At 44.6% G+C, this 22,798-nt stretch overlaps 1 protein-coding gene across 1 annotated transcript; it reads left to right on the top strand.

Annotated features, from left to right (window-relative positions):
* Nucleotides 1–114: 114 nt before the first annotated feature.
* ATG14 (autophagy related 14) lies at nt 115–22,719 on the top strand. The gene is made up of 10 exons (XM_080394497.1): nt 115–2,831; nt 8,643–8,705; nt 8,843–8,885; nt 9,296–9,377; nt 14,003–14,240; nt 14,658–14,887; nt 15,344–15,461; nt 16,531–16,621; nt 16,732–16,817; nt 19,632–22,719. Exons 1-10 carry the CDS (start codon nt 2,374–2,376, stop codon nt 19,936–19,938), a joined length of 1,716 nt encoding a protein of 571 aa, XP_080250623.1. The 5' UTR covers nt 115–2,373; the 3' UTR covers nt 19,939–22,719.
* Nucleotides 22,720–22,798: the final 79 nt, after the last annotated feature.

Raw genomic sequence — 22,798 nt, 5'->3', positions numbered from 1 at the left:
TGCTTTCAGGTTAGCTATCTGTAATCCAATTCAGTTCTAACAACTTCTGTCAAGCCGAAAAATCTTCCAAATGCATGTACTTTTGATAGAATACATATTAAGGTGGGACTTAAAAGTATTTTGTGATAGAAATAACATGTCTTTTCCCCTGTTGAACAGATGAATCAACACTCCGTTTCAAACTAGCTTTGTCAAAATCCTTAAGTGTACTGAAACCTAGCTCCTGCAATGTTTTTGTATTTTCATGTGTAAACTCAAAATATATTTTTGTCTACAGTGTAGTTTACAAAATCCAGCATGCGTTTACTTCAGTGTTTTGCAGACAGTGATTTTTAGAGGACGTAAACTGAACCCCTCTGATCCTACCGGTTAGATAAACTCTTGTTTGTAATGGTGTTGGTACTCTTTTTAAGAGAGATGATGTTCAAGACCCCTGAATGCTGGAATGTACCTAGAAAGGTTGTGGGTGGAGGGGTAACTAATCAAATTGCCTAATTTGTTAAAATTAATTTGTGCCATGACAAAATGGTACCCAACTGTATTACTGAAGTCCCCTCAGATGATGGGAGTTTTTTGCCTGGTCCAGACAAAAACATGTTGGATAGGAACTGCCTTAACATGGACTTGATGGAAAGACAGAAAGTGTTGGATGCTCAAGACTTAATTATCTGGGTAGTTTTAACCAAGTTCAGCCAGTGGCACTACACCACATTCGGTAATTTTGCAGCTAAAATAATGGAGATTTTGTACATTATCTCCAAGTGAACTCGGGGCTTACTTTGCAAAAAAGTGTCATGCTTGGAATGGCAATGTGACTAGGAGCAGTACAAACACTATCCCTTCACTGTTCAGGTACCTTCTACAATTCCCTGGAAGCAAGGTGGTTTTTTCCACAACAGGGCTTTGGTGGTGGTGGAGTTTTTGTGTCCTCCCTTTGTTTCTTGCTGAAGATGGGATGGATCTGCCGAGAAGCTCCCTAAGCCACTAGAGGTTGCTGTTAGATGACTTACGCATAACCCAGGCCAAAAGCTAGCTGTGTCCTTGATGGAAGTGCACAGTATGGACAACAGCTTAATACAGAACAGGGTGTCATAGTCTTGCTGGGCTTAGTTTTGCTGTCACGAGTTTTTCTGATTTGGTGAGGATGTGGTTTCAACTTCTGTGTCTGTAATATGTCTTATAAGTGCTTCTATAACAGTCGCTCTGCTCCTCTGGGGAAAAAAGTTTGAAGAACTTCATGCACTTCCTTATGATAAACTGGTCTTAACTGTTACCAGTTTCTTTGTCACAGTCAAACTGGATTTCCACACTCGAATCTATTCTAAACAGAGGCTTGCTTTTCTAACACTGTAGGCTTCCCACAGCTATGGGCTGGACTTTTATTTGCATTGTAGCTGTAATAGCTGATAATCTTGAGTTACAATAATGTTTTCCAAGCGAAAACCAACCTGCTGTTATTGGGATGCTGGAAAAAGTTTAAGATGAGTCCTCTTAAAGAAGTTGCATTTTAATTATGAACTTGCCACATAATTTCACCAGTAAAGTTAATGCTTTTTAAAAGTGTGGATAAAGCCTAATAGATGAGAAAAGGGCTCTGTGCCTTTTCCCTGAGCTACTGATTAAGTTAGTTTACTATGGTAATTCTTAACTATCTTGGTTCTACCTCCATGCTAGTGTTTTGTAGCACTTAAATATATGAGGAAGGGGAAACAATACAGGCTGGGTAGGCTGGAATTCTCTTTTAAAACTGGAACATGTTTTAGGCGTATGTGGTCTGTTTCCTTTTGATGGGAGATACTGCTTTAAATTATTCTGGCTTGGGTGAACTCCCTCTCCTAATTGCCTGGCATTTGCTACAGACTACTTGCTCTGCTTCTACATACTAGTTGATCGTATCTATTGAACTCCTGAGTCTGGCTCCAACCTTGAGGCTGGGATGAGGAAACCTACTAGTCTGTCACCCTTAAGGATGTGTATGGGGACTGGCTCTGCGTATGCATAGTCCATGCAGCATTTACTGACTGGCTATGGTGCATATGGTCCCCTTGGGACTGCCACGAGGGTGGCTGCAGCTGGAGCACCCCCAGCCCTGCTGGGGGGTAGGTGTGCTCCCCTGGGAAGCCAGGCTGTTACTCCCCGGGGTGACAGACCCGCGAGGTTCCTGTGAGCACCCAGCACCCCAGCAAGCACCACTTACTGCAGGCTCTGAAGCACTATGGCAGATCTGCAGTCGGTGCTGTCTACGTTTTGTTGGGGTTTTGGGATTGTTTTTTGGTGTGGTTTTTTTTCACCTCAGCTTTTACAAAGAATGTAAAATGACACAATTCTTTACCAGGCCCAGCGGAGCTCACCCCGGTCGTGAGGGGAGCAGGGATGGGGCTGCCCGCCTTCTTTCAGCAGGTGCTGAGGGCAGCCAGACCGAGGAGAAAACCCGAAATGTTTATTTTTAAGGCCAGTATGTGCCCTGGAGGGGTACGCGAGGTGCCCCGCAGGCCGAGGCCGGGGCCGGGCGGGGGGCCGGGCCGGGCCTGGCCCGCGCCGCCTCAGCGCTCGTTTCCCACAATGCCCCTGCCCGAAAACAAAGTCCCACGTGACCGGCGGCGCGGGGAGCCCATCATGGCGTCTCCCAGCGGCTGCCGGCCGCAGCCCGGCGGGCAGGGCGGCGGCGGGGCCGGGCCGGCGGCTCTGCGGGGCGCCGAGGAGGACGCTGAGGGGCTGTACGTGGCGGTGGAGCGGTGCCCGCTCTGCAACACCACGCGCCGCCGCCTCACCTGCGCCAAGTGCGTCCAGAGCGGCGACTTCGTCTTCTTCGACGGTCGCGACTCCGAGAGGTACCGGCGGCGCTGAGGGGACGGGGGCGGGGGACGCACTCACTCTCCCCCCTCAGCCCAGCCCCCCCGGGGGGGGAGGCCGGGCAGCCCCGCCTGGCGCGGTGGCCGTTGGGCTGCCCCTCCCCCGCTCCCCTCAGGGCTGGGGTCGGAGGAGGGGGGCGGGTCGTCCGCCTTGTCCCCCTTCCCCGCTGCCCTGGGGCGGGGGGAGGTAAACGGGGGGCGGGGGGGTGAGGGGACGCCCCTGCCGCTGCCGGGCCCGCCGCGGGGCTGCCTGCTGGGGGGGGGCCGCCCCGCCCGGGCGGAGCACGGCCCACGGTGCCTTCCTTATAATAATAATGTAACTAGTTCAGCCCCCCCGACTTTCCCTTCGGCGGGGCCCTCAGCAGGTGTGCCCGCGGCGGTGTGGCTGGCAGAAACTCCGACGGCTCAGGGCAAAGCGAGAGCGCTGCGGCAGGGTGTTGGAAACGGCTGTGTTTTCAGCAGCACGCGTTCAACCGGGAGCCTTCTAAATCATTACACAAAATCAGGAAGGTGTGCAAGAAAACAGCACCTGAGTTTTTTTTATTTTGTTGCCTATACAAATAGTTGTAATCATGCCGGCCCCCCCCTTTTTTTTTTTTTTTTAGAATTACAAAAAATGCTCCGCTGGAGTTAATCATGTACCTTCCTGCTCAGTTTTGCGAAATGTTGGCACTATGGGAGGGCAGCTGAATGTGTGTTACATCAATAAGCAAATATTCTCATTACATGACTCAGATGCAGATCGCCCCTCCGTAGCTGTCGTTCACAGCATGTCCATCCCAGATTCTTAAAAAGTCTGCCCAGCACCATCTCCAGAATAGCTCTGTTTTTTGGCTGACGCTGTGTTCTTGGTCCTTCATTTGTAGCTTCGTTAGCAGCTGTTGAGAGTAATTTCTCAAACTATTTTGGGAAGGTGGTAAGCAGCGTGCAGTGTGTTATGGTCCTCACACCAAAGGCTCTTCACATCCTTCTGCCAAACACAAGAACAGCCAAGGGGACAGTGGTGTCTGTCTTCCATTAACATCAGTGGGAGTAGGCATAGGGTGTCAGCCGACGTGAATCAGCTTGTGAAATCGAGACCTTAGTCAGCTGCTGGATGGGCTTGCTTTTTATTATTAACATGAAAAACTGTGTCATAGAACCACCAACTGTATTTAGTCTTTCTAAAATAGATGGAAAATTTGTGTTTGTGTGAGACTGCTTGGGGTTATCTGCAGCTTCCACAAAAAAAATTGGATTTGGAGTTTGGAACATAAACCACTTTTTTTTTTTCCTTGCCCCTTTTGTAGCCTTAAGATTTTGGCTAAACATCAGGCTTAATTATAGAAATTCAACCGTAGCCTTTGTTACAGTGGAACCTCTGTCATTCTGCATTAACTAAGGCTTAAGAAGTTTTTCTACCCATCAGAAAAATGAAGCCATGAAGAAGCAGCCTTAGCCAACCAAAGTGCCAGAGTCAACAGCTTGTTGGAAAAAAACGCAGCTCTTTATCTTACTTGTATCTTCTCACGTGAGACAAGATCAGCTTTTCTGTCAGACAGTTTTCACTGCATCCTCCTAAGATGCTTTAACTGTCCCATTCATCTGTGGCTAGGAAATATGTATGTTTACACTGTGTTTCTTAACTGCAGGAAATAAGTCTCTCATTTTTTTCCTTTTCCTGCCCAACACCCCACCCCCCCCCGCCTGGACCCATGGTTCCATCTGTAGGGATCACTGCTCTTTGTCGCGACGGAGGGAAGACACAGTCACTCAATATGAGTGATCAGCAGACTTCGTTTATTGTGTCTTACAGTCACCTTTTATGCCTTCTTATAATTAGCTCATACATATTACAAAAGTTAAGCTCATTATTGGTTAGTTGCCTAAATACCAAGCCCGCCCCTTGTTTCTCTTCTGTAGTTTTCTGTTCCCACCTGCAACATTCTTTTCCCACCGAAATCTTCCTGTTATTGTGTAACAAAAACAGCCAAAGACAGTGTATTTTGCTTTACTTCAGATAAGCTGAGAGCGATGTGCATTTTTGTCCAGCCAGCTGGACTATGGCTATGTGACCCTTTTCAGCTAGCCAGTTATCCACAGCTCTTCTGTTCTTATAGAGCCTCCATTCTCAGGGGTCTCCCTCTACGTTCAATTTCCCCAGGCTTTGTTTCTCCTGCTGCTCAAAACTTCCCCAAGCAGTAGTGTAATTCATTGAAAACAGCAACTTCATATTAATGAATTAAAGGAACGACATAACGTAGAGGAATAATGCAACACCCCGGTAACATAGACATGTTTGATGGCAGCAGGAACGCTCAGTGTAGGGTCAAAGCCCGCTAAAGCTTGGGTTTCTTCTTGTTCTTCTGAGGATAACGGAATTCCTTGGTTTTAAAACTGTGCTTGACACATTTTGTCTGCATTCTATAATTCATGCGTGGAATGACTGATAGAAAAGTGAGGAAGAGCCTGTCACTTCAGAGGGCAGTTTTCTTAGTTTTCTCTTTGTAGGTAGCGAGCGGGTGCCTGTGAATTTCTTGCCACATGAGCACAGAGAGGGGGAGCGACTTTTTAAATGGCAGCCACACACCATGGCAAGGTCATGCAGGGACAGGTGCAGTTAACTGGCTGGCTTTCAGGTTGTGTTTACTGTCATCATTATTTATTTGTTTACGTTATGCCTTCTAGTAGTAGATGGGTTAATTTTAGATCAGTGTTATGGCCGGTGCTGGAGGAGGCTGACAGGGTCATGACAAGGGCTTTTCTGTGTGATTCGGTTATAAGGGCCATGTGAGAAATTCAGAATGTGGAAGTGTATGGGGTCACTTGGGCCTCCCATTTGTCTTTTTGAAGTATTACAGATGAGGGAAAAGGATTGTTCTCTCTCTTGTGAAAAGTAAAGAAAGCAAGCATTGCTCCCTGTATCCAATGGTGGTCTATTTTTAGAATTTTCTTGTGATTTGTCCTTATAAGAAGATAAATTGTTTTGTGTTCTAACAGTAAGAATTATGTCAGGTTTCTTTTCATTGGACTGTTTTGTGTGCTAATTTTTATAGAAGCTGCAGTAAGACTGAAGTTGTTCAGCTGTCTGGCAAAAATCACACCCTGTATCTGTGAGGGGGAGAGATGGAGGAGCTGTTAAGATTAATTATTAAAGTACAGCTACAATTAAGGATGAGTAGGCCGGAAGTCCTCCGGTAAAATAATCACTGACATTCTTCTTTTCATTAGTAATGTGTTGTATATTCGCAAACTAAGCCAGCATCTTGAGGTTGGTTTCAGCTTGAAGACTCTTCTTCCTCCCGGGAGTTTGCTCCAGCCTGTCATATGCATAAATTCTCAGAGTGTATTTTACAGGCATGCTGCATTGCTTTGCTTTATGTGTCTGCAGGTGGCAAAAGCCAAAGACGATATAAATGTGACATCTAAGCCTGTCTGACTTGTTTTAAGCTGTGGGTTATCATTAGGAACAGTGACTTTTCGCAGCAACGGAGTTTTATTGTAGCAAATAGGTGCGGTAATGGAGGTACCTATTGCTGTCCTCTACTCCTTCGGTGTTAATCAGTCCCTATAGATTAGGAAGCCCTTCTTGTTGCTTCTCTCCAGTTGTGAACATGTGGAAATAAGCCAGGTAACTGTAGAACATCTCAGCTTGACATGGTAAGACTGAAGAGAAACATTTAATGGATGATTCGAGATGTTGAGTTCTTTCCTTCTCTGTTTGCATTGTCTGGGAGTTCCTATAATAGTTCTTCCGAAGTCTTGTCTTTGCCAAATTGGAAGGCTGTAGATATATAGGGAAAAATTAGTTACATGATGCGACGCAATTAAAATTAGGGCTATATAAAGAAATGGAAATGTTTGCTTAGGAGAAACCTGCTAAAGAAGTTTGTAGGAGCTGTTTGACGTAGTTGCTGAAGTGCGTGGTGAGCTGTAATTTTTGCAGGCTTTCACAAATACTTCTTTCTTCCCTCCACAGTAAGAACTTAATTTAGTCGCATATTCTTGACAGATCATTCAACTTTTTGCTGATGTGATGGACGTGATTTGGGTAATTGTGTTTAGTCAGACTCCATGCCCATTAACCCAGCTCTGAAAACAAGAATTGCCAAACTACCCCAGCGTGTTCTCCCTGTGTGAGTGCCGAGCGGTGTTTCTGGGCCAAGTTATTTTTGGTTGCAGCCAAAGGTCGGGGTGCAGTAGGTGTGCATTGCTCTGTGGTAAACTGGAGTCTAGTACAGTGCATTTTTGTAATTTCCATGATGACTGGTGGGGTGAGGACACAGGAAGAACAAATGCGCTGGGTTGAGCAGCTGGGCTGCAGTTGCACCACATTCCTCCGGCTCACGCATAGCCTCTGGCTTTTATGCCAAGCACCTGCATTTGGTTTTGGTTTGTTTTGGAAGGAAAATAGGTATTTTTGCTTTACTACAGAGGCAGCAGCCAGTAGTTTTGTTGTTGTTTTAATGCTTATGTCATCTGGAAAGGTGATTACTCACTTTCTGAACCCAGAGTTAGTCACCGAGCTTTCAGATTTCAGCGCTTCGATGAGAAAAATGAAGCATTTTAATGTTTCACCTGAAATCAAACCCACAGAGTTGAGCAGAGAGGGAGGCTCAAGATGCCATCCTGTCAAGGCTTACTATGTAATTCTTTCTAAATAAAGGACTTGGTGGGTTGTAGGTAAAATGTTTAGACCTCTGTTAGGATAAAATCATCAATTTTGCATGTTGCAGAGGGAGATAGAATGAATTGTTTTTCCGTGCCTGGACTTAACCCAAGACACACTTTTGAGGCTTGGATGGGGATGCTGCTGTAACATCACAGGCACAAAGGGAAGCTGGGAAGCCATACGCTGGCAGAAGACAGAGTGCATTTGCTATTTTTTGTGTTGTCTAAATTTCTTGGCTGGCTCTCTTGCTGTTTGCTCTTACTGTTAGCTTTGTCGCTTCATGCTTCATTGTGATTTCTCAATATGCATCATTCGTGTTTTCTTTAAATGTATTTCTCAATACGTTGTGGAACATGGAGGGGAGCAGAACATAGCTGCTGCGTATTCAAAGGGTGAAAACACAGGGTGATGCAGCCAAAAGAGTCCTCTTCTGATCAGTTCTTTGTAATTGCCAAACCTCAGACATCTGGGGAAGCAGAACTCCAGCAGACAGTTGGGTCATGTGCTTGTGACGGCTACAGGTGCCTGGTAGGAAGAAGTAGAAGGCTGCAACTTATTGCTGTTACTAATACAAAAAAGATTTGGATGTCATGTAAAAGTCTTAAGAGAGTGCTGTCCTATTTGGACCCCTTAATGAATAAAGTGTGAGAGACTCTTGCATGTTAGAAGGGAGAAAATGCAGTGTAGTGTGTGAAAACCTGCATTTCCCACCACCAGAGTGGACTCAGCTAATATCATCGCAGCTTGTGAAAATACGCAGTTCAGCCTCATGACAGTATCTGAGATAGTACTGTTAATTTCTCCAGCGACTAAAGGTTTTTATAGTACTATCTGTTTTATTAATACACAAAATATTGATGTTTTGAAACTATAAATCTTCTAGAAATAGCAAATAATTTGCTTACAAGTTGGGTAATACCACAAGCTGATGTTTCCTCATCGTAGAGGTTCTGTTGCAATTCCTGTGAGAGACATGCTGTAGAATTCTGCAAGAGTTTTATACATTCAGCCATTACTTCCCAAGAATAAGGCAGATAGTTGAGGTTTAGACTCCCACAGGCTTAAGTCTTTTTATCTTTTCAGAAACTTACAATGCCATATTGTGCAAAATATCAATAAAAACATTTAATCTCTTCCAGGTTTTCAGACAAGGAAGAAAGGCTGATGCATCTTAAAACCAAACAGAGAGAATTCCAAAAACAGTAAGTTGTAGTTATTAAATGAAAATAAACTGTAAGAACTCTCAGAAAATAACAAAACAGTCTCTTCAATGCACTGTTGCTGGAGACAGACGTAGTCCAGACAGTCATAAAACTTTCAATCGTGTTTTTTCCTCTAGTGTTTTGAAGGCCATGGAAGGGAAAGAGATAACTGATCAGCTGGTGAGTTGTTCAAAGCGTCCCATAGTTTTAAAAGTCTCTGAATTCCTAGATCTCATAGTTTAAAGTTAAAATTTACCTTGAGGTCATTGTGTTGCTGTCCCAAAAAGCCTGTTGTAAGCAAAACTGAAACTGGCTCTGCAAGCAGAGTGATCCAAACTGTCAATATTTTTAATTTCTTACTAGATATTTGATCAATAACGTATTATACTGATTGACTTTATACTAGGCATTTGGTTTGTTTGTGGCATTCTTCTGTGCACCAAACAGTATATGAAATATTTATTTGTTCACCTGATCCAATTAAGAACATCCTGCTACTTTTGCACTAAAGCTGCTGGCTTTGTTGTTAATCATTAGTCAGTGTGTTTGAAGTTGTTTGTGCCCTAGAGTTGCTGAATGTTCTTTTTCAGAGATGGAAAATAATGTCTTGCAAGATGAGGATTGAGCAGCTGAAACAGACCATTTGCAAAGAAAATGATGAAATGACAAGACGTGAGTAATGCCTGTGCTCTTGTGATGTGGAAAACTGTGCCTTAGAGTGAAAAATCAATTGATGTGAATTTGAGTGTTAGTTTTTAAGAATGGTGAATTTCCAAACTGTCACTTCTTAAATCAACTTGAAGGCAAATTAGTGAGTGGATTTTAGCCTTTTTATGCTTGAGTTTTAATTAGGAAACAGTAGATGTTCTTCAGCTGGATGGAAATCATTTTGCAACAGCTTTAAAAGTAAATGCTTAGCAGCCTATGGCTTCGGCTTGGTCCCTAGAGAGGGCCTTATTCAGTGTAGTGTTTCTGATCACTTCCTCTTGATAAAGAGGAGCAAACAGCTTTGCAGCTGTTGTGAAGTAACTGATGAATTTTAACCCACACCTGCCTAGAAATGCTAAAATCCTCCTTGAGCAGGGGTCACAGAAATGCAGCGTAGGCTGGTAAGTTGCCACCATTCAGCAGCTTTGCTTTTGGAGCAGTGAATTGTTCTACACAAGAGATTTGTAGGGTCATTTTCAGAAAAGAATATGCAGCGCTTGTTACGACCTACGTGCAAAAAAAATATAGGAAGCCTATTCAGAAGCATATTGATGCAATCAAGAACATTTTTACGACTTGAAATTTGAGGGAGCCATACAGACAGTGGGAGCAACGGCATATACCTGAGAGTAGTTATAAAGGATTAGCACAAGCTTGTGGTGATAATGTCAAAAAGGCTGAGATGCAGTATGTTTTTCAGTTAATAAGGAGGATGGATAGTAACAATAAGAAAAAGATGAAGAAATAGGCAAGTCTGATAGTTTACAGGAAAGAGAGCAAATAGCAGTGCAAAGAAGTGTGAAGCATTCAGCACCTTCTTTGCTCTGTCTTCTCGAGAAGAAAATGTGATCAGCTGCTTAGCCAGATTAAATTTTACATCATGAGAGGACCGCAGGCTAAGGAAAGAAAACAACCAGCTAAATAATATTTTGATTATGTCAGCAAGGCCTCACAAGATTCACCTTAGGGAACTTGAGGAACAAGCTGAAGTAGTCTGTGGAGCACTTGGGAACACAAGGGAGAGAGGATGTCCCAGGAAACAGTGAAAGCAGGATCTGTTTTCAAAGGGTGAGGGAAGGGACAACCTTGAACTGATGACATATGGTCACCTTATTATAAACGTCTGCCCACTTTACAGGTAGCTAGAAGATAAGGTAATTAAAAGTAGGCACCACTTTGTTAAGAACAGGCCACGTCAAATCAACTGGGGATCAAGCGGTCTAGTGGAGGATGGAGCAGAAGATGCTACATACCTTACCTTGGGGCACTACCCCGTGCCGCCTCGCAGGCGAGCAGATACATTTGCTCTGGGGGTATCACTGTAAGGTTGACAGAAAAGGCTGGAAAGGCTGCGTTCAAAGAGTGGCGATACTTGTCAAACTGAGGAGGTGAGACAGGTGGAGCTCAGCAGGAGCCGGTTCCTGGCCCAGTTTTGTCCAATATTCGCCATAATAGCCTGCATGGTGGAATAGAAGGTGGAACAGAGGAAGCCAAGGAGGAGGATGATATGAGTTCTGCAGAGAACGGGATCACATTCAAAATAATGCAGATAAATTGGCAATATCATGAAAAGGACAAAGTCAAGTGCATATTGTTTAGGAAAGAGAAACATATAAATCCGAAGTGGGGGACAGTGGTGAGATTTGATGGGAAAGGGACCTGGGGGATTGCAAATTAAATATAAATGAGCAATCTAATGCTGCTCCAGAAAAGTTCGGACCTCGTTCTGGGTCATACTAATATAAGGATTGTATTTAAGGTGGAAGCAGTTACCCTGCTGTGCTGGCGTTGCCTCAGTGGAAGTCTGGTGTCCAATTTGAGCAAGTTAAGAAAGATACAAATCAACTGGAGAAAGTCTGGAAGAGAATATTGGGAATAAAACACAAGGAATTGTCTAAGAAAATTGATGTTTGGTTTGGTTTAGAGAAGAGGAAGGTGAGGAAAAGCAAGCTTTTCAGTAGGTAGAAGATTATTATGGAGGTAATAACTACTTTCTTTCTTTAGCCTGTACAGCAAGAAGAATAGGAAGCCAGTGTGACTTTGAGGAACTTAGTCATCTTTTCTCAAAATACAGCTCTGAAAGTGGCAAAATGTTAGGACCAACTGGGGAGTGGAGTTCCTCCACTTTTCTACTATTCTGTTAAGTGTATTACCTGCAGCTTCTGCAACTTCTCTGATTCACAGTGAACTAGATTAGATTTAACCCATGAACTGACCAAACTGTTGACCTGTTGTTAGCTCAGTTACCCCAGAACTGCTCTTGAGACCCAAAATTAACTCTTGCTATGAGTGGCCAGTAGATCAGGAACCCAGCTTGGTTCACTCGTGGACCACATTAGGAAATGCAAATTGGTTGGTTTTCTTCTCTTAGATATGGTTTAGTTTTCTGAAATAAGAACGATTTCTTGGAACATTGGGTTCCTGCTTTTGGAGTTGACACTCTCCTCGATACCTCAATAATTGGTGCTTCTTAAAATAAGGTTTTAAAATGTTTGCCTTCTGTCTGTGGAGAACAGTTCAAGGAGACAGTCTTGCAAATATCTGGCGTAGCGCTCTGTTGGGCAGAGATCGGTGTGCCCATGCTTGCATGTACCAGGCAGCGTAGGTGTGTGGGACATAGTGATGTCCACAAATACTTCTGGGGACAATTTCTAATCACCTCATAAACTGGGTCATAAAGCAGAGGTGCTATGCCAAAAAAAGGACGGTTGTTTCTGCACCGGGACTGCTACTGAGGAAACGTGTGTGCAGTGTTCTCCCCTGCTTCTCAAATAATTGCTGTTGAACCTGCAGAGAAGGGAGTTCACTCTCTGAAAAAGCAGCCTTTAAGTACAATATGAGTATGAAAATTGAACAGACGGACATTTTTTTCCTCCTCTGTCTCTTACTCGTTATGCAAAGGGAGAGATTGGGAATATGAATGCAAGCATTAATTGATTTTCTGTTGAGGTTACAGGAATGTTTAAAGGAAACTGAATTACTAGCCAACACAGGGATTCTCAGTATCGCTCAAAGAAAAGTCCATTTTTCTATGATTCCTCTAATAGGGCATCACTTACTTGATAAACTTGAGAATTGTTAGTTCTTATCTGCACAGAGAAACTATTCTCAGCTTCTTTAATTTGAGACTTTGCATTTCCCGCGTATCAGATCTTCCTTCTGATCAAACATGTCATGGATCACCACAGGTCAGACGACTAGAAATAATTCCTGACCTTCAGAGAAAGCACTCTCCGTGTCTGCGGGGACAGGCATGCTCTGAGGGGTACCAGCAGGCCTGGTCTCCCCACTCCGCTGGAACAGGGACCATTCCAAGGTCTGTGTGGTTCCAACCCTGCGGCTGTGAACCGGGACTAGCAGGAGGGTATCGTGTGCTGGCTGAGCGTGGCTGGGCACAGACCTGCAGATGGGAAACGGCCTTTGGTCCCATTCTTTGCATGTAGTCTTTAATTTTTGTGCTCCCCTGTTGGGAAGGCTGACGGTCTGAATGTGTTGCTTGAAGTAGGTACAGCTACTTAGAGGTTTTCTTGATTTTAGTAGTATGTAGTGTGGCTTTTTTAAGTAGCAGATGCCATGAAGCATTCTTATTGTAGCTCTGGTCTCATCTGTGCCTTGCAATCAAAATAGATCAGTAAAATTATGTCAGGGCTTAGTGCTTCCCTTCTGTGCAAGGGACAGTTATCCCACTTCTTAATTATGGGAAAGTGATGCCTTGCTGTAGGAAAACCTGACCAACACTGTTTCTTTTCAGCTGTAAACCCAGAAAATGAGTGACTAAGATAGCTCTCGTTCAAACTAGGGTACATTAATACATGTGCTTGGAGAGTGTGTCTAAGAAATATTTTCCTGTGCTTTTGAAAGACAGAGGTGGCTAACTGTCTCTAGCACCATATGTTTGTGGAAGCATTACTGCATTACTGTGGTCAGTTATTTTATAGGAGAATCAGCAGATGCTCTTGGAGGATATTTTTCTAAGCCTCTGTGTGCCTGCTGTGTGGAGTGAATTCCGGTGGTTGCAGTGCTCCAGTACACAAGCACATGTTTCATTTTGTTACTGGAAAGGGAGATAGTGTTCCCTTGTGGTAACGAGAAGTCTGCGCTGGTGGGATCCAAGCGCTTTAAGAGCACATGGACGAGAGCAAAGCCCAAACAGCATACACTAATAGCAGCAGTGGTGCCAGAAATGGTGAATAAAGATGCTATCTGTGCTTGATTTTGGCTGCAAGTAACGTATGTCTTTTTGGCCAGCACCATGCAAACATGTACAGTCAAGCTATTTCTGTCATGATGATTACCTCAGAAGTTTAATTAAACTGTGAAATCTTGGCTTTTCTGCTCCAAATCCAAAAATAGCTGGGTAAAAGGCAGGGAAAGAATAATCCCAATTTCAGTCTCTTTGGAGATCTTCAGAAAAGATCAAAAAGTTGTACCGCTGAGCGGCTGGAAGTTGTTAATAGTTTAGCAGTGTTTTCCATTTTAAGCTGCTATAGATCTTTTTTTCTATAAATATTAATAATACTTTTCACAAACTTACTACAAGTGCCTCACAGCTCCTTTTCTGAGGCTAATATCTGCTGCTGTTTTCACAGACACGGAGGGGCTTCTGAGAATTAAAGAGGAGAACCAGAAGCATTATCGCAGGGCCCAGCGACATCAGGAGAAGAAAGAGAAGATCCAGAGGCATAACCGCAAGCTGGGAGACTTGGTAGAGAAAAAAACCTATGACTTGAAAACCCAGTACGAGCATCTGGCAAATCTTCGTCGGACGCATATCCTGGAGCTAACATCAGTCATATTTCCCATTGAAGAAGTAAAGACAAGCATGAGGTACGGAAGGCTTATCCTTTTGGACTCATTTTGCTCTGCTTTAGACACCCAGAAGTGAGTCATGTAAGTCTAAGCTAGACACTCTGGCTCCCTGAGCGTCTGTGGGGAGAAGGAGGTGTTTCCCAAAGGCAAAGCATCTGACTCAGAGATAGAGGTCCAGAATAGAAGAATCTGGAGGTGCTAGCATCTCCCCACTGAGAGATCTGAGGTATGTGTCCAATGTTAAACTTCCTTAAAACAGATAATTAAAAATCCTAGAACAAAGGAAAGCAGTTTGGGGAATGAGGAGTTTTGCAGGGGTGTATCTACAGGCGTTCTGCTCTCTGCGAAATCTGGCTGAGTGCCTGCTAAGTGCATCTCTGAGTATTTTTTTTTAAGCTCCTTTAAAAACACTCTGTTCCTCTTTGGGTGCTACAGAGATCCTGCAGATGTGTCTTCTGAGAGTGACAATGCTATGACCTCTAGCACTGTGAGCAAGCTCGCGGAAGCCAGGAGAACCACATACCTGTCTGGGAGATGGGTGTGTGATGATCATAACGGGGACACCAGCATCAGTATCACAGGGCCTTGGATAACCCTTCCTAATAATGGAGACTACTCAGCGTATTACAACTGGATGGAAGAGAAGAAGACTACCCAAGGACCAGGTAAGGAGGAAGGTCTGATTAGGCATCTGGGATACTCCAGAAGCCATAGAACTTGCAGCCGTGGATGCCAACAGAAGGCAGTGAGGAGCAGTAGCTCGGTCCGTTTGTCCTTACCCAGACAAACCTGAGTCAGAAATAAACACCGGGATAGGGATCAGTCCACTCAAATCTTCTTTTGCAGGAAATGCTCACTGGGACACAGCGCAATGTAATGGAGAGATAAAGTTAATTATTCACAGTTTTGACATGGTTCACATGTTGTCATTTTAACAGGAATTCCAAGAATTACTATTTTCTACCAACTTCTGACAGATTTCACTGTAAATGATTGCTGGATTCAGGCTGTTCTCAGTACTTACAAATGACATTTTCCAGAGTAGACTTCAGTAACGCATTAACACACCCACTGAGGCTTTATTTAAAATGAGACTTTCATGGTGTTTTTATTTCTTTTAGATATGGAACATAATAACCCTGCTTATACCATCAGTGCTGCATTGTGCTATGCAACTCAGCTTGTTAACACTCTGTCTCTCATACTCGATGTAAATCTTCCCAAGAAGCTCTGCAACAGGCAAGTAAACGCAAGCCTCGGAGGAGGTGAATTGGTGGCCAGTTTTGACTGGTCTTAATTCAGTTTGGTTTTGGGAACGAAGTCATTACTTGGAACGGCTTTTATGGAACGGTTGATGGCTCATGGATTTTTGTCCTGTTCAATTTTGGGTGGAGGGCTAGCAGGATTTTAGACCACAGTTAATAGTCCCGCCCTCATTTTTTAGCTCCTAAGTGTGTAGACCAGCCATCATAGTTGACAATAAGAGCTTTCTAATTGACGTATTCAGCATCCTCAAATTAGAAATGAAATATGACAGTCTGTGAATAGCACTTTTTCATTTTATGAGACCCTACTGCACATTACAAAATCCCAGCCCAGTTCAGCAGCTCTTAGTCATCTTGAATAGCTCCGCTACATTAAGTGCTGTAGAACAAGGCCTTATAACGTGGCATGACAGCAATATAATTCTCCTAGGGATAAAACACCAATGGAGAACATACCTGGCTGCCAGATGTCTGGGAGTGTATTGCAGAAACCCCATTTGTGATGAAAAGCACTGTCAGATTTTTCACGTCTATGTGGAACAGATGGGATGTGTACAGGAGACGTACTGAGGGAGCTGTAGAGCTGGTCAGGCTTCCAGGGGGCTCAAATATGCTGCTGATATGCTTTTTAAGTGTTTAAAATAGTGATTGCTGAAGTAAGGGCACAAAAGCTGTTTTTTAATACTATTATTTGGGTGCTCGGTCTTCACAGAAGGAAAAGCTTGGGAACAGGCAATGATGCAAGATTTAAAGGAGAGCTGAAGTAGCTTGGCTACGGCAGATCTTCGAGTTTCATACAGTTTACATCACCTGTCTTGTTGACTAGGGCAAGCAGTGCTGGCTGGTGAAATGCTAACAGTCTTGCTAGGTGAAAAATTAATCTCCTGAGCACTCTAAAACCGGCTGTATAGTTTAAACAAGCACTTGCCGTGAGGGTGTTCACTCCGGGATTTGTTAGGAAGCCTGGGCACAGAATGCTGATGTCTCCAGTAGGTGTATTTTCACAGCATTTTGCTCTCTCTTTCTGTATGGTGTTTCTACAGCGAGTTCTGTGGAGAGAATCTCAGCAGGCACAGGTTCACACGGGCGGTGAAGAAGCTGAATGCTAACATCCTTCACCTTTGCTTCTCTCAGGTAGGGGGAATGCATGTTTGGATTCTTTGAATAGCTTTTAAAATACCAGCTGTGCCTGCAGGTTTCCTCCAGTAACTGATCATGTCTTTTTCTTACCTTCCCCATGGTAGCATGTAAATTTAGATCTGTTGCACCCACTGCATACGCTCAGGAACCTTATGTACCTGGTCAGCCCAGACACTGAGAACTTGGGCAGGTAAGAAAAGCAGTATCTCAACTCACCTGTGACTGAATCCCTTTGAAGTTATGCATTTGCCTTGTTACTTATGAGGGAAATTCTTCTCTTCTGCTGTGCCTATAGATCAGGCCTCGTTACATCAGAAATCAGGGTAGTTACAAGGAGGAGGCAAGGGAGGACAGAAAAAGAAGGGGCCTGAGTAGGAAATTAGATTTCAAAGATGCGTGTCTGCTGTGCTTCTGCGTATGGCAGGCTCAGCTGGAGGCTTTGCTGGAGACTTGTTTCCCCTGTGCCCAGAAGCAGGAGCTCCTTCCCTCCAGGGGACAGCAGCACACATGCCAGGCAGTCTCCCTGCATTCCAAATATGACCTACCCCCATCTTGCCAACATGTAAATACCTAAGAGCATCCAGCAATATAAACCCTAAAACAAATCCTAGGTAAACCTTTCCCCAAATACTTCCAGTCAATGAACAACCTAGACCAAAGTCGACACTTCAAATAGTATTAATTTATATGTAAATCAAGATTAAGCACAACTTCTCTGTTAACTTAGTACGTGATGAAAAGAACATCAGTTCCCATGGGTCCACGTGCACCAGGTTTAATAATCTTTTTTTTTTTTTTTTTACAACTGAAATATAAGAAAGCCAACAACATTGATTTCCTGTTGGGATAATCCAGTCACAAGTCACTTATGCCTAAGATAGTCTGCAAATATTTATTTAAACTTTATCCCCCCTTAAACACCGTAATGTTCTGAAATCTGCTTTTCCACTTTGTTCTCATGTACAGATCTAGTTTTATTAGAAAACCTGCAGTGCCACTAAGAGGGACCGAGTGTGTGCCTTTAACCATTTACCTGAAGTTCTCTGGGTATATCCCTGCGGATTCAGCCTAAAGATACGGGGAGCCAAATCTTTGTAACATAGCTCAGTTTGGAAAAAATTTCATGCTTGCTGCTGCTTGCCTGAAAACGGGGAGAAGTGCAGGAAATACCCAGAGAATGAAGAACTGTGTCCTGGAAAGCAGCTGCTGTGAAAGGCCCAGGTGCCACAGTGGGTCTCACTTCTCTGTGCACGCATCAGTTGGGTCCACGCAGCAGCATAGGAGGTCACAGGAAAGAGTCGGAGAAGATACCTACCAGGGAGGGGTGTGGTTTAGCCTGTGTAAAACTGTCTTAGCTTGCTAGAGATGAGATCGATAGATGGCTTGGTTTCCATGCCTTCCTGGGGAGGAAATAACGGGCTACTGAATGGCTTTACAGACGCTGTTGGAAGCAGAGTCTGAGCTAGGTTGAAATGAGGCACACGTGCTTAACACAGAGATTGATTACCCACAAGAATGAAGGTGGGGATTCTCTGTTTCCTTATGTCATCCTGTCAAGGCTGGGGGAGTTTCCAGAATGGATGCTTTCATCAGGCAGAAGTTCCTGGGCTCAGGACAGGGGGAAGGGGTGGAACATAATGGCCTTTGTTACGGAGGAGATCACTCGAGATGATCTAATGGTCCCTTCTGGCCTTAAACCTGATGATTCTCTTATGTTGCCTTGTTAAGCAAAATGCTTTGCCAGGAGACAGTGCTCCCATTCCTTTCCAGACTAGGGAAGAGGAGTGGCTACCTCTAATTTTTCAACTGTCTGCAAAGTCTGCAGCAACCAGCTCTCTTTATTTTTCTTTAGATATCTAAGCCTATAGATGCCCGAGAGTCTCTTTTATAGGCTGCTGTTTTCACATACATATAATTTTACCAGGCTTTAATTGTCTGGATTAAAATTTTCCATGCTAAATCGCTGCTTCAGGCTCCTTCTCCCGTCACTCTTACCCGTCTCACGTTCTTGCTCCAGTTCCACTGAGCAGCTTTGTGTTTTGGAATGAACTTTGGCCAGGGATGCTGCTTGCTGCGGGCAATCCACCTTGCAGCGCCTCCCTGAAAACCTCGCAGGCTCTGACCATGGGTCACAAGCCTCTGAAACCGCCAGCTTTGGCTCGGTGAAGAAGTTCCAGGGTCTGGCTGCCTGTTCGCTAGCCCGAAGCGGCGGGATGGGGTGGGATGCAGTAGCTTCCCCCACCAGGCAGTGGCAGCAGGGAACTTGGAGTCACAGCGCAGGTGGGTTTGGCCAGGACGTCTGGACATCCAGCCCCTCGCCCCACTCAAAGCAGAACTCAACTAGAGCAGGTTACTCGGGACCGGTGGCCGCTATGGTTTTGAGTATCTCCAGCGGAGACTCTGCAGCCTCTCTGAGCAACCCGTTCCAGTGTTTGACCAGTTTGATCAGAATAAAAAAAAAAAAAAAAGATCTTGAGGTGTTGCTGAGGGTGAAGCGCTGCTGTGGGAAGTCTCCACCAGCAAGTTGTGCCAACGCAGCTCCGTAAGTTGTAAACTGCACCCTTCCCCTCGCTGACAGAGCTGCAGCCGTCTTGGCCTAGCCAAGGGCTAGCGTTAAAAATAAAAGCCGTTCCACATCAAGCTGAGATTTCCAGCAGTGGAGCTGCGAGTTATTAGCAGTAGCTTTTTCTTTTGAGTGTACGTGTCTCACCATCCACTGCCAAAGCAGAACGGCTCTTCCGCCATTCCTGCTCCGTGGGTTGGAACCCAGTTATCGCTTCCTTGGCCAACTGTGTTCATTTCACTGTTGTCATAATACACAGTTATCTCTGTAGCCAGTGAGTTTCTCTCTGCCAACTGATAAACACAGAGGTGTTATTCTTTCTGTGCTGTACGCATGACAGAGCAGGGTGCTTTGGCATGCCTAGGACTCACGTGAGCGAAGGGACGGTCCGTCTCCTGCATGGTAGCAAAGGTGCTGATGGCTTTGGGTCCGTGTTTGCAGGTCTGGGCCATTTGAAATCAGTGCTGATCTTGAAGACTCCATGGAGTTTGTGGATCCCAGTGCCACCGGTGAAACAGATGAGAGTGGAGATGAGCACGTCAGCGATGAAGAGACAGACCTAGGGACAGACTGGGAGAATCTGCCGAGCCCCAGGTTCTGCGATATCCCCTCTCAGCAGGTGGAGATGCTGCAGAGTCAGAGCACACAGGTCTCTCAGCCCATTGCCAGCAGCAGTGCTGGTGGAATGATCTCGTCTGCTGCTGCCTCGGTGACTTCTTGGCTGAAGGCGTACACTGGACATCGCTAACAAGCACGGGAAAAGGATCGTAGGATTTGTGGAAGGAATCCCTCCCTGACAATGCTGTAGTAAAACCGTACCTATTCAGTTAAGTAGTGCCTGGAACAAAGAAAAGGTCAGACTTTCATTTTGTAAACCAGAAAAACCTTTTTATTTACCCAAGATGACTGTGATGGTACCATTTTGTAAATTAGCTAGCTACGTACTTCTGATGGATTCTGTGACGGCACTTTGTGTCTTGGTTCTGTCTGCGTTGTTGAGTATCGAAGAAAAAGGACCCAGCAGCAGCCTCCAGCTCTACTTTCTGAAGAAGAAACAGATTTTGGAGTATTTGGATCAGGATGAGTACAGAGAGAAGGCTGCTCAGTGTGCGGTCTGGACAGTGGTGCAAATGCAGTTCACATTTTCCTAACTCCTTACAGGGTTTTTGTTTGTGTGTGTTTTAAATCTGTCTTGCATAATGCAAAAATGCATATTTCTAAATTTTTTTTCATTCAGGACATGAAAATTATGCATTTTTAACATGTTTTCTAATCTCTGTTGCCATATTTTTAATACAAAGAATCAGCATGGACAAGAATTCACACAGCAAATTGCTCTTACTTTAGATTTGGTTGTGAATCTTTACCCAGTTTTGCCATAGAAAACTGGTTTGTTTCAATGCTGTTTCCACTGGTAGGTAGTCTACAAGTTTCATGTTGTGCTCTTTACTCTTAATATCATACACCAAAGAAACACTGGACGTTCTCTTAGCTAGACCCATGTTTGAAGCTGATACAGGATTGCGTTGTTGCAATAATATTCATCAGTTACGACACCATGTTGCCACTTTTTAATATTAGAAAAACCTCATTGCAAGCTAGTTTAATGAAGTCACAGGGTCTCCACACTACATGCATTTTTAAACCCTATTTTATGTTTATGGTGGGGTTTTCTTCTCTTGTTTACTGAATGCCAAGAAGTTGATTTCATTTCACTGCAGAAATGCTCACAGCGCAGCTGGCTCACTTGTAAAACTACGGGAGGTGCGATGCCAACAGATGTGTTCGTTAGCAAGTGCTCCTCCGCTTCCTCTGCCTTGCGGTATGTATTACTTAAAGATGGTTTGCTCAGTGAGGCTTCCAACATACGGTTTACATTTTATATAGCTTGACATTGTACTTCTCCACGGGGTAAACTGACATGAAAGCATCCTCCCGTCCCTCCGAGAGGGAAGGTTTCTGCCACTCTGCCCGGTAGCTTCCCTGTGGGGACGCAGCTCCTAACGGGGGCACAGCGAGGGTGCAGCCAGCGCTGCGCGAGCCACGTCCCCGCCATCAGGCCGTGTCCTCCTGCACGTCTGAAGCCCCGGCTCCGGGACTGGCTTGCCTAGCCATCTCGTGGAGTGTTCTGTGGTGGTTTTGTGCTGCTCCTCTCCTGGCCAGCCAGCGCTGCCTCCTCGCTCCACTGAGGAGGGGGTGGAAGAGCAGGTTTGGTTGTTCCGATGCCTGCATACCCCAGCGAGCTCCACGCCAGGGGTACCAGCCCAGTATCGTGTCTCCCAGCCCCCCACCCCTCTCATATGGCAGCTCTTTCTCTTTGGCCTTGGGAGTTGGCGTCTATTGTTGGTAGTTTGATTCAGTTTTTCTTTTTTGGGTTTTGTTTTTTTTTTTTTAAACCAAAGACCCTTACCCCCACACTAGCACCATGGACGTGGTTAGATGAAGACACCCTCGATCCTACCATCCTTTTGGTCTAAATCCAAGAGTTGGGTTTGTCTTAAGAGAACAGCCAAGGCTCCCTTGACTACTGCAGCCTGAACGGGGCTGGTGCCCCACAGTAATGAGCACTGCCGGGGCCGGGAGGGTTTGGTCGCTGCTCAGTTCACAGCACTTTACTCCTTGCAGCTATCGGACCCTTCGCAGTTCAGAGCAACCAGCACACACTCACCAGTACTGTATTTTGGGCTCTTAGCATCGCAGCAGCCCCTTCTGCTTCCCCATTTATTTTGCACTGGACCCCGCCATAGAAATATCTTTTTTTTTTGGTTTGTTTTTGTTTTAATTTTGCGTTTCAGTCACTCTTTCATTGCTGCCTTTGTGCTACTTTGAATCCCTAAAGGTCAGGCTGTGATTCAGCTGTGTACACTGTCATTTACTTAGGGAAAGAAAACCCGACACAAGACCTTTTTTAAGCCATATACTTCATGTTTTCCAAATAATTTATTTGCAGTCGTCATATTCTGAAAGTGCACAATGGCACCACCAGGGTGTTAAAATGCATTGGGCTAGGTCTTCTCACAAAACATTTTTGTAACAGAATACAGATTGTGAGTTTTGTTGTTTTGTTTTTTAAGTGTTTTGCACATGTGTAGCTAAGGAAGAATTGTGTGTGTCCAAACCTTGAGTGCAATCGCCAGGATTAGTTTTCCAGGTTGTTTTGGGGGCAGGGGAGGGAGGGCAGGAATTTCTGTAATTATAGGTATTTGAAGACAGCCAGCTGAGAGTTTACAAAACACTCTGCGTAACGTGAATGCGGGAATTTGGGTCTGGGCCGTGACTTTTGTCCATGACCAGTGATCTGGGGTGGCCAGTTTGAGCTGCCAAGGAAGAGCCCGATTTTGAGCCCGGCCCTCTGCTGAAAATCGGGTGCCTTTGAAGGGTCTCAGATGGGACACCCAAGGGTTGCTTGTCACCTGCAAAAACTCGGGGCCTCTCTCTGCAACTTCCGAACTAGATGTAACTAAACACAAATGTTTTAGGTTTTTTTTCTAAATTTTATTGTATTATTGCAATAAATCTTTAACAGTAAGTTTTTTTTAAAGTTGTATATTTGTAATTGTTACTTCTGTGTGGTTTCTTTTTAACTGTGCTGGGGAAGTACACAAGAA

Source organism: Falco punctatus (genome assembly GCF_963210335.1).
Source record: "Falco punctatus genome assembly, chromosome: 7".
In the NCBI taxonomy this organism is placed as follows: Eukaryota; Metazoa; Chordata; class Aves; order Falconiformes; family Falconidae; genus Falco; species Falco punctatus.
The sequence above is the reverse complement of the archived record's forward strand: the minus strand, read 5'-3'. Positions and strand labels throughout refer to the sequence as shown.

Bases quoted from the DNA above. Each gene is read 5' to 3' on its own strand.
- ATG14 (XM_080394497.1), top strand. From the start codon at position 2,374: ATGGGGCTGCCCGCCTTCTTTCAGCAGGTGCTGAGGGCAGCCAGACCG. The intron at 14,888-15,343 runs GTAAGGAGGAAG...TATTTCTTTTAG, and splicing joins GAAGACTACCCAAGGACCAG to ATATGGAACATAATAACCCT. The intron at 15,462-16,530 runs GCAAGTAAACGC...GTGTTTCTACAG, and splicing joins CCCAAGAAGCTCTGCAACAG to CGAGTTCTGTGGAGAGAATC.